The 15,017-nt window shown below is 50.1% G+C and overlaps 2 protein-coding genes across 3 annotated transcripts in view; one reads left to right on the top strand and one right to left on the bottom strand.

The window, feature by feature from the left end:
• USP22 (ubiquitin specific peptidase 22) overlaps nt 1-14,876 on the bottom strand; it is an 86,333-nt gene extending 71,457 nt beyond the window's left edge. The window contains exon 1 of one of the 2 annotated variants that reach the window (XM_036296451.1): nt 14,470-14,876. In XM_036296451.1, coding sequence (XP_036152344.1) covers nt 14,470-14,640 — 171 coding nt within the window. In that variant the 5' untranslated portion in view covers nt 14,641-14,876. The remainder of the gene's footprint in view (nt 1-14,469) is intronic. The other variant, XM_036296450.1, reaches the window with a different exon arrangement.
• DHRS7B (dehydrogenase/reductase 7B) overlaps nt 14,431-15,017 on the top strand; it is an 83,574-nt gene continuing 82,987 nt past the window's right edge. Inside the window, exon 1 of the mRNA XM_036296452.1 lies at nt 14,431-14,565. Coding sequence (XP_036152345.1) covers nt 14,519-14,565 — 47 coding nt within the window. The 5' untranslated portion in view covers nt 14,431-14,518. The remainder of the gene's footprint in view (nt 14,566-15,017) is intronic.

The following is a 15,017-nucleotide window of genomic DNA, read 5'->3' as shown; positions in this document are numbered from 1 at the left end:
AAGTACTGTTACTGTAAGTGAGAAATGAGTGAAGCTCTGGAAAGACTCCTGGACTTGCCCAAGGTCACACATTGCAAAAGCCGGGCAAGGGCAATCCCCATGGTGCTCACCACTCTGTGCTAGTTATAATGTAAATGTTAAGTCACCTCCTAAATGTCAATTAAATATGTTTGTAAGGAGCATCCAGATTATTCTAAAACATTCATTTTAACCTGTGGTTCCTATCCTCCCTCCCACACACAGATCTTTTGAGAGAGCTGCTAACAATATTCCTGACACCCAACCCGTTTTAATGTATGTTCTCTGCCACTCTCCACTGCCGGTGCTGGAAGGGCAACATCAGAGGCAAGGAAGACCTCACATATCTGTAAGGCCCATCGTTTCAGGCGCTGAACACTAAACTTATTTACTTTCTGCCGAATCTTCTGAGTGTCTGCCCCATGCCTATCCCATCAGCTCTGTGCGCAGAAGACAGTCTTCACAGAAGACACGCTGCTACTTACAGTCTCACCCAAGGGCCAGGCCTAGGTCTGGAAGGAGGTCTGTAGACTAGGAGGTTCAATGCTGTGACCCACTGGGGTTTTAGAGCAGGGACCCTTCCACATAGCAGAGGCTGTAGTAGATGCATGACACTGTGCATCTGCAAAACCCACTGAACTTTACAGCATAAGAGCAACCTTTACTATGTAAATTTTAAAATAATTGGTTAGGCAGTCAGAGGGTGCCAGGATGGAATGCAGGCTATGAACAAAGAACCTGATTGGTTGGTTACAAATGTATGCCATAACCTTACTGAAAAGAGTGTAGACAAAGTAACTTGAAATGGATGGAGTATATAACAAAAGGCAAAATACATACTTAAGCACTGTACTCCAGGTGATAGAGTTGTTGCCCAAGGGGGTACAGATGAACGATTCTGAAACCGCCACACATCACTGTGGTTAACCAGATCCATGCATGGATGGGGGTGATGGGGGCTAGGTTTCCCGGGTGCACAGAGCAGCTACAGAGAAGCAAGACAGGAAGGCCAGGATGATGCACGTAGTGCTGGGTCAGAGATGGAGACACCGCATGAACTCAGGCAGTTTAATATGGGTAGAGATACGTATACTGAATTAATTATAGTAGGTCCTCAAATAACATCAGTTACTTCAGCGACCACTTCATTATAATGTTAACGATGTGGGGGGGGGGGGGGAGCAGAACTGATTCCCAGCTATGGCCACTGTCTATGGCGTTTGCATGTTCTCCCCATGCCTGCATGGGTTTCCTCTGCAAACTGTTTTCCTTGCACGTCCTAAAGCTGGGCATGTGAGGTGAACTGACATGTCTAAGTTGTCCCAATAAGAGCGACTGTGGTTATGAGTGCCCTGGAATGGAAGGACCTCCTGTTCAGGTGGGCTGTTCCCTTGCACTGGCTATGCATCAGAACCCACGGTTGGAAAATAATTACCTTTTTTTAAAATTATATTTTTATTGATTTCAGGAAAGGAGGGAGAAGGCGAGAGAGAGAAACATCAATGATGAGACAGAAGACAGAATCATTGATCGGCTACCTGCTACACGCCCCCTACTAGGGATCGAGCCCACAATCCGGGCATGTGCCCTAGACCAGAATTGAACCTGGGACCTTTCAGTCCATAGGCCAATGCTCTATCCACTAAACCAAACTGGCTAGGACTACCTTACTTATTTTTATTAACCATTCTTAAATGTATATATAGCTCACACTTATTACAATGCTTAATATTAGAACTGTTTTGGGATCTTTATTTAGAAGTTTGGTTATGTTTTTGTGACCACATGCCATAGGAGCTCAGCTCTCATTTATATCAACTCGTGTTTGGTAAAACTGGCTTCAATAAACGTTTCACTTAAAGGCGCAGTTCCCAAGGACCTACTGACATTAAGTGAGGAATCACAGTACGACACGCGTAAGCACGACTCAGTGAGCACACATCTGTTTCCTAGCTCTGTCCCTAAAGGCCAAGAAGCCAGAACCTCCGGCATTAACAGCAGCACAGCCAGTGCCCACACAGTGTTTTCAAACTCCATCTCCAAGAGGAAAAATCAGGGCTCCTTGGAGCAGATTCTAAGGTTTGGGCAGAAAATACACAATGGAGCCTTGAACATCTCACAATACCAGAAAGGAAGAAAGTGCTCGACAACAAAAAACAAAGGACAAGGGGCCCTAGCCGGTTTTGCTCAGTGGACAGAGCATCGGCCCACAGAATGTAAGGTCCCAGGTTCGATTCCAGTCAAGAGCAAGTACCTCAGTTGCAAGCTCAATCTGATCCCCGGCCCTGGTAGGGCTCGAGTGGGAGGCAACCAACTGATGTGCCTCTCTCACACGATGTTTCTCTCTCTCCGTTTCTCCCCCTCCCTTCCACTCTCGCTAGCAATCAATGAAAAATATCCTTGGGTGAGGATTAACAAAAAAACAAGTGACAAGGGTATGTAAAGAGACGCAGAAGCCAATTGGAAGAGCTCCCAGAAGCTAAAGCCAGAACAATTTGAACAACAAAATAAGTAACGTAGTAGGCACCGACATAAACGACTGAATACATGCATGGATGAGCAAGGAAGAACCTTCCTGTAAAAAAAAATCCCTAATCCTTTCTGTAACGATACCTGCCCTCAGGGAGGGAGGGAGAACAGCCACCAACACGCTCAGGCCTGTGCAGGGGTGGCAAGGAGCAGCCTCATGGCCACAGGTCCGGCTTCCATCAGCAATGGTAAGTCTACCTACCATATCCCCCCTGGGAAACCTGAGGAGGGCACTCAGCCTCTGTGGTCTTCCTCCCAAACCTGTAACTATGAGAAAAACATCACACAAACCCAAATTAAGGGACATTCTACAAAATAGTTGGCCAATACTACTCAAAACTGTCAAAGTCCTAAAAATAAGGAAAGTCTGAGAAATTGTCACCATCTGGAGAAGCCTGAAACATGATGGTAAAGTGTAATGTGTGCCCCGCCTGGGGTGCCGGGGAAAAAAGGATTAGGAGAAAACAAGATCTGAATAAAGTGTGAAGCTTAGTTAATGATGTTATCAAGCTCGGTCATTAGTTGTGACACATGTACCACAGTAAAGTAAGATGTTAATCATAAAAATTGTGTTTGAGATATGGGAACTTGGTTGTTTTTGTAACTTTTCTTGAAATCTAAAACTATTATTAACTAGAGGCCTGGTGCATGAAATTCGTGCACGGAGGGGGGGGGCGGGGGTGTCCCTCAGCCCAGCCTGCATCCTCTCCAATCTGGGATCCCTCTCACAATCCAGGACTGCTGGCTCCCAACTGCTCTCCTGCCTGCCAGCCTGATCACCCATAACCACTTCTGCCTGCCAGCCTGATCGCCCCTAACTGCCCTGCCCTGCCGGCCTTATCCAGCCCCTAACTGCTCTCTCCTGCTGGCCTGATCTCGCCCCTAACTGCTCTCCCCTGCCGGCCTGATCGCCCCTAACTGCCTCTGCCTGCCTGATCGCCCCTAACTGCCCCCCCTTGCTGGTCTGATCTCGCCCCCAAATGCCCTCCCCTTCCAGCCTGATCGCCCCTAACTGCCTCTGCCTGCCTGATCACCCGTAACTGCCCTCCCCTGCCGGTCTGATCTCACTCCCAACTGCCCTCCCCTGCAGGCTTGATCTCGCTCCCAACTACCCTCCTCTGCTGGCCAATTTGGTTCTGATTGGTCAGTTTCTATGCCAGTCAGCGTCAAAAGCTCTGCCTCCTAGGCTGCCATTGGCTCCTCACAGTTGACCCAGATTTGGTTCTGATTAGTCAGCTTCTATGCCAGTCAGCATCAAAAGCTCCGCCTCCTATGCAGCCATTGGCTCCTTTCTATGCCAGTCAGCATCTCTGGGACAATTACACGGGGAGAATTATATCTACCGGGTCACTGTTACGATCATATTTAATTGCTATTGTTATCTCTGTGGGAGCAATACCTTTTGCTGCTGCTTCAGAATGAGTTCCTTTTCTGCCTCATGTAGCACCTTGTAAGATTTTGTTAATTCATTTATTTCATGCATGAGGCTGTTGATGTTGATCATGAGTCTTTCTAAGCAGCCCTGGTTTTCTGGCATTGCTCATCTTTTACTTGTAGCTTTGGCTGTATCCAAAATATAGAGTTGAGCAAACTCAACTCTTGGCGTTCCAAGAAACGCCATCCAACGGATGTAGAGTTCCAGCATGAAGATAAACTTGTTCACGTATTCTAAAACAGTATGGCCCATATCCTGATGGCGATGCAATATTTGCACCCATGGAAGCAAAAGAACTATTTATGGAACAAATATTTTCCATGAAATTTTTACTGTCAGATCTTCGTTTGTCATTAATTTTTTAAATATGCCAGGTAATCTGGAAAATGTATACCATTTGGACAGACTTTCCCTTTGCTACATCATCGAGTAAATTTCCCATCGGATGGTTTTTCATCAGAGAAATTTAGTGATAGGCAAAATTCACATCAAACAGTCATTCCACCACAACTATGTTCGAGGACTGCATCCTCATGTACTCCATTTTCACTGAGAAGGCAGTTCCTACCAGTATTGGTAGTACTTGTTGATGACTGTTCTCTCGACATATTCTGTCGTCGCCACCACCTTCTTTGAACTTCAAAGGCACGTTGGTCTTTAGAAATTATCTGTCGATAACGCCGGTGTTTTTTGGCATCAGAGCAATGTTTTTCCAGTAGCTGGTGTTCAGATACATTCTGTCCCAGGTGCTGCCTTCTTTCAAGATCAGGCACACGCTGCTCTGCAGACATTTTCTGTCAATAACGCTGGCATCTGTCGGCTGCAGAGCTACACTGTATCAACAGTTGTTCTTTAGACATAGTCCCACCTCTCTATTGTCACGGTCTGAGTTGCAAGTGAATGAGAGTCCTGGCTGTCAGGCCGCTGAGAGCTGTCTGACCAAAGGCTGATTCTGCAGGGTGTGGGACTTCCTCCTCCCTGCTGTCAGTTTCCACAGCTGTGATGAGGAAGCTGGGGTGACAGAGGGAGCCGTGCCCTCCAAGCCACCCTCTCTCTCGCTCTGCTCTATGTCCAGCAGTCTCCTGCTCTGCCAAGTCCTCCAAACCTCCCACTCTCCGCCCGCTCCTCTCCTGTCCTGCTGTCCGCCGGCAAGGTCCCGGGAGCACCTGGGTATGGCTAGGCGCAGCAGGCCTCGTCTCCCGGGCCGGCAATGGTCCTGGGAGCCCATGGCCGCCGTCGCCTCCTGGGGCGCTTGACACCTGCGTATGCAAATTAACAGTCATCTTTGTCGGGTTAATTTGCATAGTCACTCTGATTGGCCTGTTTGCATGGTTGTGCGTAGCGGAGGGATGGTTAATTTGCATGTTTCTCTTTTATTATATAGGACTAGAGGCCCGGTGCACAAAAACTTGTGCACTCGGGGGGCGGTGGGGGGTCCCTCAGCCCGACCTGTGCCCTCTCGCAGTCTGGGACCCCTCGGGAGATAACGACCTGCTGGCTTAGGCCTGCTCCCGAGTGGCAGAGGGCAGGCCCAATCCCTAGGTGCAGCCCCTGGTCGGGCTCAGAGCAGGGCCAATTGGGGAGTTGGGGTGCCGCACCCTGTCATGCACAGAGCAGGGCGGATCGGGAGGTTGCGATGCCACCCTCAGTCACGCTCAGGGTAGGGCCGATTGGGGGGTTGGGGAACCGTCCGTCACACTCAAGGCAGGGTCGATGGGGAGGTTGCGGCGCCACCCCGTCATGCACAGAGCAGGGCCGATCAGGGGGTTGGGGCACTGCCCCCTGTCGCTCACAGAGCAGGGTCCATCAGGGGGGTTGGGGCTCCGTACCGTCACGCACAGAGCAGGGCCAATCAGGGGGTTGGGGCTCCGTACCCTGTCACGCACAGAGCAGGGTCAATCAGGGGGTTGGGGAGCTCCCCCTGTCACAGAGTAGGGCCAATAGGGGAGTTGGGGCACCACCCCGTCACACACAGAGCAGGGCGGATCAGGGGGTTGGGGCGCCGCCCTCTATCACCCACAGAGCAGGGCCGATGGGGAGGTTATGGCTCTACCCCGTCACACACAGAGCAGGGCCCGTGGGGGTATCTGGTTTGTTTGGGTTCTATAATCAAAACACTGTATCAACTCCAGCTCTGAGATCCCGGCTGGCTGAAAGCAGATTTCTGGGGTTTTGTTTAGCTTCTATATTTGTAACAATGTTTCAAACTGCAAGCTCAAAGGTCGGCAAGGCAGGTGGGGAACGTTGGTTTCCTCCGTCACTGAAGCAAGCAAGCCTCATGTTAGCTTCAAGCTGCCTGGCTGCCAGCCGCCATCTTGGCTGGCAGTTAATTTGCATATCACCCTGATTAGCCAATGGGAAGGGTAGTGGACACACAGCTAATTACCATGTTTCTCTTTTATTAGATAGGACTAGAGGCTCGGTGCACAGATTCGTGCACCAGTGTGGTCCCTCAGCCTGGCCTGTGCCCTCTTGCAATCCAGGACTCCACAGGTGCAAGATCGGGGCAGGGGAGGGACTGTGGGAGGACTCCATGGTGTGTCTGGCCTGTCTCACCCAGTCCTTATCGGCCGGACCCCAGCAGCAAGCTAACCTACAGGTCAGAGCGTCTGCCCCTTGGTTGTCTGTGCATGTCATAGCTACCGGTTGAACAGTCACTTAGAGATATATATATATATATACACACACATATATATATATGTATACACACACACACACACACAGATGTTTATCTCCCTCTCCCTTCCTCTCTGAAATCAATAAAATACATATTTTTTAAAAAGAACAAATTCATAAAATGGGAAAAAAAGCAGGCGGAGGAAAGCCAGGAGAGACCTCCAGCAGCAGGCTCACCCCCATCAAAGCGCCTGACTTGGTTATCAACACAGACTCATTTGGACATTTGTGGAGCCAGATACACGTACACTTCATGACACTGTGTTGTGTCAGTCAATCTAGGCACAGTTATTCCCTTATGATGATTTCTACTCAAAAGATCAAGCATGAGATTCACTATTTCAAGAGAAGAATCTAAGACTCCAGAACTGAAACAGCACTGACAAGAGAGGATCAGTACAGAAACCTAGAGTAAACCATTTTCTAAAACACAGCAAAGTGCCACTGACTAGAGATAAATAATACAAGACCATTTTCAATGAAGTGATCTCCCTTTCCACAGCACACGCCAAGGCCTGACCCACCCTCCACACTGACTATAAAGGCTCTCATCTACGCAAGCGTCCACAAGCCAGTCCCCTATGCTGTTGCTCTGAAAGGCACAGAATGGAGGGTAGGGTGCTACTTGTACTTTATGAAACTGTGTTATCCTAAGCTTCCATCGTTCACATTTAATTTTTTATTTCTCTCCTTTTAGCTGCCTCCTCTGCTCCCCATTATTTCACACACATAAAACTGTACACTTTAAATGCATCTCCGGTTTGATGTCAAATAATCACATTTCAATCCCTCAGCAAACCAAGACACATTTAGTTCATTGTCTAAAACTTCTCTATATGGATTCTAAAATTAAATTTTACAAATTCTTAAAAGTCTTAAATTCTCCAAATTGAAAGCATATATATGCATACTTAAAATGAGTGAATGGAAGGGAAAATACACGAGGCCGTTACCATTCAATGGAATATTAGGTGCATGGTTGAAAAGAGTGAGTGAGTCCTGGGTAGTGTTGCCAAGTGGTTAGAGTTGGCCTGAGCACGAAAGGGTCTCAAGTTCAATTCCCAGTCAAGGGCACATAGCTGGGTTTCACGTCTGACCCTTGGCCTCAGCCAGGGTGCATACAGGAGGCAACCAATCGATGTGTCTCTTTCACATAGATGTCTCTCTCTTTCTCCTCCTTCCTTCCACTCTCTAAAAATCAATGGGAAAAATATCCTCGGGTGAGGATTAAAAAAATAATAAAAATAAGTGAGATCTATATGCATAGGCAACAAGTGAAAAAAGGAAATACACATAACATGTATAGTTACAACAATAAAAACAAAAACATTTAACTTTGCTTCATATGTACACATAGTTGCAATTTTTAAAAAATCTGGGCCCTACCCTGACCAGTTTGCCTCAGTGGATAAAGCGTTGGCCTGCGGACTCAGGAGTCCCGGGTTCGATTCTGGTCAGGGGCATGTACCTTGGTTGCGGGCACATCCCCTGTGGGGGGCGTGCAGGAGGCAGCTGATCAATGTTTCTCTCTCATCATTGTTTCTAACTCTCTATCCCTCTCCCCTCCTCTCTGTAAAAAATCAATAAAATATATTTTTAAAAAAATCTGGGCCCTAACCGGTTTGGCTCGGCGGATAGAGCATCGGCCTGCGGACTCAGGAGTCCCGGGTTCGATTCCAGTTGGGGGCATGTACCTTGGTTGCGGGCACATCCCCAGTAGGGGCGTGCAAGAGGCAGCTGATCGATGTTTCTCTCATCGATGTTTCTAACTCTCTATCCCTCTCCCCTCCTCTCTGTAAAAAAATCAATAAAATATATTTTTTTAAAAATCTGGAAGACCTAGGCAGCAAACAGATCTTTTTCTTTTAAATTGATTTCAGAGAGGAAGAGAGAGGGAAAGATAGAAACTTCATTGATGAGAGAGAATCATTGATTGGCTGCCTTCTAAATGCCCTGTACTGGGGATTGAGCCCAGAAACTGGGCATGTGCCCACACCTAGAATTGAACTGTGACCTCCTGGGTCATGGGTCAAAGCTCAGCCACTGAACCACACCTGCCAGGTTGTAATTTAAAATCCATGTTTTTTAAAAAACATGGATTCATAAATTTAAAACTTCCTTAGTAAAACTTACCAACATCTGAGCACCTAGAATTATGTATGTATTCCACTACGTATGTTTAAGCTAAAATTATCCTATGTGTAGGAATTTTCATTGGACATCTACAAATAGTCTAAATTTTAAGGCAGGTATTAACTTGCTAAGTGACATCTACCATTTAAATAGCCTTTTAACAATTATGATTTCAATTCCTCAAGAGAAAAACCCACGGGCAAGCGCTGACTCTGAACTGAAGAATGGGAAGTTCAAAAAAGATGGAGTCATTCCACTTTCTTCCAAAGGGTGCCACACCACATTTCTATAAGCAGTAACGTGAAAACCACAAACACAGAAACAGAAGAAAACACTAGGTCATCGGTTCTCAACCTGTGGGTCGCGACCCCTTTGGTGGCCGAATGACCCTTTCACAGGGGTTGCCTAAGACCATCGGAAAACACATATATAGTTACATATTGTTTTTGTGATTTATCACAATGCTTTAATTATGTTCAATTTTTAATAATGAAATTTGGGGTCACCACAACATGAGGAACTTTATTATAAACGGTCACGGCATTAGGAAGGTTGAGAACCACTGCACTAGGGTAAGGTATGACTCTGGATCTTAGAGCCCTCTGGCCTCTCACCTCTCATTTCCAAGACAGATACCCTTCTTTCTAGACCCTTTCCCAAACAAAACATTTCTCTAAGAAGCTCTACCCGCCCTGGCCAGTGTGGCTCAGTGGTAGAGCATTGTCCTGTGGACCAAAGGGTCCCGGGTTCAATTCTGGGCAAGGGCACATAGTTTGGTTGCATGCTCCTCCCCGGCCCTGGCCCTGGTCAGGGCTCGTGCAGGAGGCAACCAATCAATGTGTTTCTCTCACATCGATGTTTCTCTCTGTCTTTCCCTCTCTCTATCACTCTCCCTAAAAATCAATGAAAAAATATCCTTGGGTGAGGATTAACAACAACAACAACAAAAAGAACCTACCCAAAGAGTTGCTTTAGGTACCAAACTCTATGCTTTAGAAGCCTTCAAAAGCAATTTCCCAACCTCCAGATTACTGCCCAAATTAAACCAGACTCAATAATGGCCTAAAATTACTAATAGTATGCATGACAACTCTTCTTCACTTATGGTATATTTGGTAAAAGTATTTACGGTAGCTACAAAAAGGGCTGTTTTGAGGATAGGTTGCTGTAAAATTTTAGTCACAGAATGGTTCGAAGATAGGAATAATTATTTTTTTAAAATGTTCAAAATATAATGCAGACTATGTTAAGTCATACAAGCCATACAACTACAAATCCCTTATGTTTTTACTGCTAGTGTCAATCTTCACACACAAACCCGTAAGTGGCAAGATACTTGTTCTATTTAACACAAGCCAGAAATGCAGACAGGCCACTGTGATAGCACTGAGTCTAAATCATGGAAAATTTCACATTCTATAGTGCAATTCAAGCCTAAAGCGGGCAGAAAGTTACCAAATCTAACCATGTTCTTCTCACTCTCCACCTATCAAAAGAAGAACCAAAGTGTGGATACAAAAGCCCATAACCTGCCTGTACTTAGATAAGCAAAGTTTCAACTCCTGCTTATCCAGGGGTTCACTTCTGTAGTTACATTGTAGCCGAGTGTCAGGCTCACAAAAAACCTTTACTTATTTACAAAGGTTATGACATAAATTGGCATTTTAATAGGAAATCATACCATTAAAAACAAAAATGTACTAAGCTTATAGATATGCTGTGAATTCTATTCAAACTGTCAAACTGTAACACTGTTACTCATCAAGGTTAAACTCTCTGAAACCAACTCTTCCTCACCGGACCAGTAGAAAGTGCTGGAAACACAGTTGCCCAGGACCCAAACAGATGCAAGAAAATGATCCCCCTTAAGTACCGAGAACAGATGAGGGACACTACGGTTCATGATTGGTATACTACCAAAAGGTATTGCAACACTAACAGATCTGAATTTTGAAAATATTTATCACCACCTCTTGTCTATCTATAGCTGGAGTTGTTTCTTCAAACTAAGCAATTAACATTTAAAACAAAACAAACACACACACTAATCCAGCCCTGGCCAGGTGGCCCAGTTGATTGGAGAATCCTCCCATACACCAAAAGGTTACAGGTTCCATTCTGGGTGAGGGCACATACCTAGGTTGTGGATTCCATCCCTGGTCGGGGTGGATCACCTCCAACTGCCCCCCGTGCCAGTGTGCTTGCCCCCAACTGCCCCCCCTGCTGGTCTGCTCGCCCCCAACTGCCCCCCCGTGCCAGTGTGCTTGCCCCCAACTGCCCCCCCGCTGGCCTGCTCGCCCCCAACTACCCCCCCGCTGGCCTACTCGCCCCCACCTTCCCTCCCCACTGGCCTGCTCACCCCCAACTGGCCCCCTGCTGGCCTGCTCAATCCAAACTGCCCCCCCCCCCCGCCACAGTCCTGATTACCCCCAACTGACCCCCACTGACGGCCTGCTTGCCTCCAACTGGCCCCCCTGCTGGTCTGCTCACCCCCAACAGCCTGATCATCCACAACTGCCCTCCCCTCTTGGCCTCTAACCGCCTTTACCTAGGCCCCACCACCATGGCTTTGTCCAGAAGAATGTCCGGAAGGTCTCCCAGTCTAATTAGCATATTACCCTTTTATTAGTACAGAGGCCCGGTGCACAGGTGGGAGCTGGCTGGTTTGCCCTGAGGGGTGTCCCAGATCAGGGTTGGGGGTTCCCTTGGGGCCTGGGGCAGCTGGGCGAGGGTCCTGTGGTGGTTTGCAGGCCAGCCACACCCCCATGGGGTGAGGGTCCCTGCTGGGGGTGTGTGGCCAGCCTGGGTGAGGGGCTGATGGCTGTTTGCAGGCTGGCCACGCCCCCCAGTGGGGACTCTTACTCCATGAGGGTGTGGCCAGCCTGAGTAAGGGGCTGAGGGCCATTTTCAGGCTGGCCACAGCCTCTTCAAGGTGGGAGTCCCCACTGGGGTGCCTGGCCAGCCTGGGTGAGGGGCTGAGGGCTGTTTTCAGGCTGGCCACACCCCCCAGCAACCCAGGCCCCCAGCCCCTCCTTGAGCGGAGGCCAGGGCGGGCAGGAAGCCTGGGTCACCCAATCCAGGCCCCCAGCCACTCCTTCAGCGGCTGCAGGAAGCTTGGCTTCCTCCGTCGCCCGGGGCAACCCAAGCCTCCTGCTCGCTCCAGCTCCATGCCTGCCGCCATCTTTGTTGGGTTAATTTGCATAGTTGCCCTGATCGGCTGGTGGGCATAGAGGGGACAGTCAATTTGCATGTTTCCATTTTATTAGTGTAGCTAGAAGAAAGATGGCCTGTAATTCCATTGAAGACTCAGTACAACTTCTTTTTGCCACATTCTTTGAACACCAAGCTGAGGTGAAGGAGGACATGGAAAGCAATTCCTAAGCTTATCTAAGAGGATGTGAGAGTAAAATCTGCCTTCCAATGATTAAGAGGCCTGAGATAGATAACTGATGTATGGCATACAAGCGCTACAGCAGTGGTTCTCAACCTTCCTAATGCCGCGACTCTAATACAGTTCCTCATGTTGTGGTGACCCCCAACCATAAAATTATTTTCGTTGCTACTTCATAACTGTCATTTTGCTACTGTTATGAATTGTAATGTAAATATCTGATATGCAGGATGTATTTTCATTGTTACAAATTGAACATAAAGCATAGTGATTAATCACAAAAACATTATGTAATTATATGTTTTCCGATGGTCTTAGGCGACCCCTGTGAAAGAGTCATTTGACCCCCAAAGGGGTCGCGACCCACAGGTTGAGAACCGCTGCTCTACAGTCTGCCCTGGAGTTGGAGAGCCAGTTAATCAAGCTCCAGCTAGACCTGAAGACCATGGCTTCTGCCAACAATGAATATGTCTTATGCTTCATGGGAAATACCTGGATGAACACAAGAGTAACACAGACCACCTGCAACGCCAGCTAGGACATGGTAAGGAACTGGAAAGTCAGGCCCAGGAGGAGGGATCCACTGGGAAAGCCTGCAGAAGCGTTAGGTAAATAGACCAACATCTGAAGACAGAGCAAGTCTTCCCACTGTAGTGGTCCCCAATCAGCTACTTACGAATCTTGATCCTCTCTACTTGACAAAAGACTGACCTCCTTCATTGATGTGTGTACAAATACACCTCTTTTACACTTAAAAAAAATAATTAAAAAAACATGCCACTGAAGGTGGTCATTGCCTAAGTCCCAACCTCAAACTGTAAACTGCACAACTGCATTTAACTGTAAAATCCAAGGCTTATTCAGATAAAAAAATACCGGTATTTTCTGATTTCCAAAGGATTAAGCCTAATCACTGAGATGAAATGTGTATCTACACATAACACAACAGAAACATTATTTCCTCGGTGTCTGCTGGAGGTGACTCATTTCTCGCTGAAGAAAGCACCCCAAGTCCAGCCTCCCACCAGCCTCACAGTCTGTCCAATGCGCTCCTCCCTCCAGCACTGCAAGTGCTTCTATCAGCCGTGGGCAAACTACGGCCCGTTTGAAATGAATAAAACTAAAAAAAAAAAAGACCGTAACCTTTTATGTAATGATGTTTACTTTGAATTTATATTAGTTCACACAAACACTCCATCCATGCTTTTGTTCCGGCCCTCCGGTCCAGTTTAAGAACCCATTGTGGCCCTGGAGTCAAAAAGTTTGCTCACCCCTGTATCCTTGGCACAAGGATGCAGTTAGAATCTAACTGCATCCTTGAGCCGAGGATACGGTCTCCTAGCAACCATCCTAACAGGGCCGTAGCCTCACACACACCCCCACCCCCCACCTCCAAGGGCGCCGGAACCAAGCGGTTCAAACAAGCGACCCCTCTGGCACCCGAGCCTGCAGCCCGGCCGGGAGGGCCTCGGCCTCGCACAGCGGTCACAACCCACAGCCGCAGGCCCTCCAGGGGGCGGGAACCGGCCGCGCAGATCCCGCGGCCCCGGCAGCCTTTGTCCCCCTATTAGATCTATGTCTTATTTCTTCTGTGTATCCACCCCGAACCCGAACCCGAACCCTTCCAGTCGGGAGGGTTCCTGGGAGGCTCCACTCTGGAACGTAAGAGACCGGCCTCCTCGCACTAGGTGGCCAACCGGGAAGGAAAACGCCCTCCCAGACCCGCCCTCATCCGCCCCAAAGTCCCCACCCCAGACCCCCAGCCCCAGGCGGAGGAAAAACCGGGGAAGGGGCGGAGGGGGAGGGGGGAAGGGGGCGAGGGAGTGGCGGAGGGGGAGGTGGGGGAGGGGCAGCGGGGGAGGGGCAGGCGGGGGAGGGGCAGCGGGGGAGGCGGAGGGGGAGGCGGCGGGGCGGCGGGGAGGCGAGAGAGAGAGAGAGAGGGCGACGGGGGAGGGAGGGGGACTGGGGAGGGGGCGGGGGAGCGTCGGAGGGGGAGGCCGGGGAGGGGGACTGGGGAGGGGGGCGGGCGAGAGAGAGTGGGGAGGGGTACTGGGGAGGGGGCGGGGAGCGGCAGAGGGGGAGGTGGGGGAGGGGAGTGGGGAGGCAGTGGAGGGGGAGGCGGAGGGGGCGGGGGGAGGGGGGAGGGGGGAGGGGGGAGGGGTGGCGGGGGAGGGGAGTGAGGGACGCGAGCGCAGTCAGGCCCCCGGCGCGCGCAGCCCGAGGGTCGGCGTAGGCGCACCCCCCGCCCTGAGCCCGCCCCCGGCCCCGCGGCTGCAGCCGGGCTCACCTTGCGCCTGCGGGCCTCGGCCGTGCCGCCCCACACGAAGCACTGGTAGATGGCGCGCAGGTTCTGCTTCCAGTTGTCCACCTTGAAGCTGCTCAGGTGCGTGCAGCCCGGCGGCGCCACCACCAGCTCCGCGTCCATGGCCTCGCTCTCGGGCTCGGGCCGGGACACCATGGGGGGCAGGGCCCGGCCACGCGCGGGGGGCGGCGAAGGGGACGAGGACGACGCCAGCGCGGCGCGGGGCTGCTCGGCGGCCGGGCCAGCGGCGGGACGGGCGCGGGACAAAGGCGGGCCACGGGCCGGCGGACAAAGATGGTGCTGCGCGGCGGTGCTGGCGCGAGGCCACGGCGCCACCAGCGCAGGTCCAGCCGCCAGGCCCAGCCCCCCGCTCCCGGGACGGCGCAGCGGGAGGGGTGGGAGCCGAGAGGCACCGCCCCGCGCTCACGCCATTGGTCGTCCGCTGGCTTGCGTCACCAGCGGCAGCGGTGGTTGGTTGTCAGCGCCGTCCGTCTGGCTCGGGACCGCCTCCCGCTTCCGGTCTCCGGCCGCGA

The sequence above is a fragment of the Myotis myotis genome, unplaced genomic scaffold, assembly GCF_014108235.1.
Source record: "Myotis myotis isolate mMyoMyo1 unplaced genomic scaffold, mMyoMyo1.p scaffold_m19_p_29, whole genome shotgun sequence".
Lineage (NCBI taxonomy): Eukaryota > Metazoa > Chordata > Mammalia > Chiroptera > Vespertilionidae > Myotis > Myotis myotis.
This window is presented reverse-complemented; position numbering and strand designations above follow the sequence as displayed.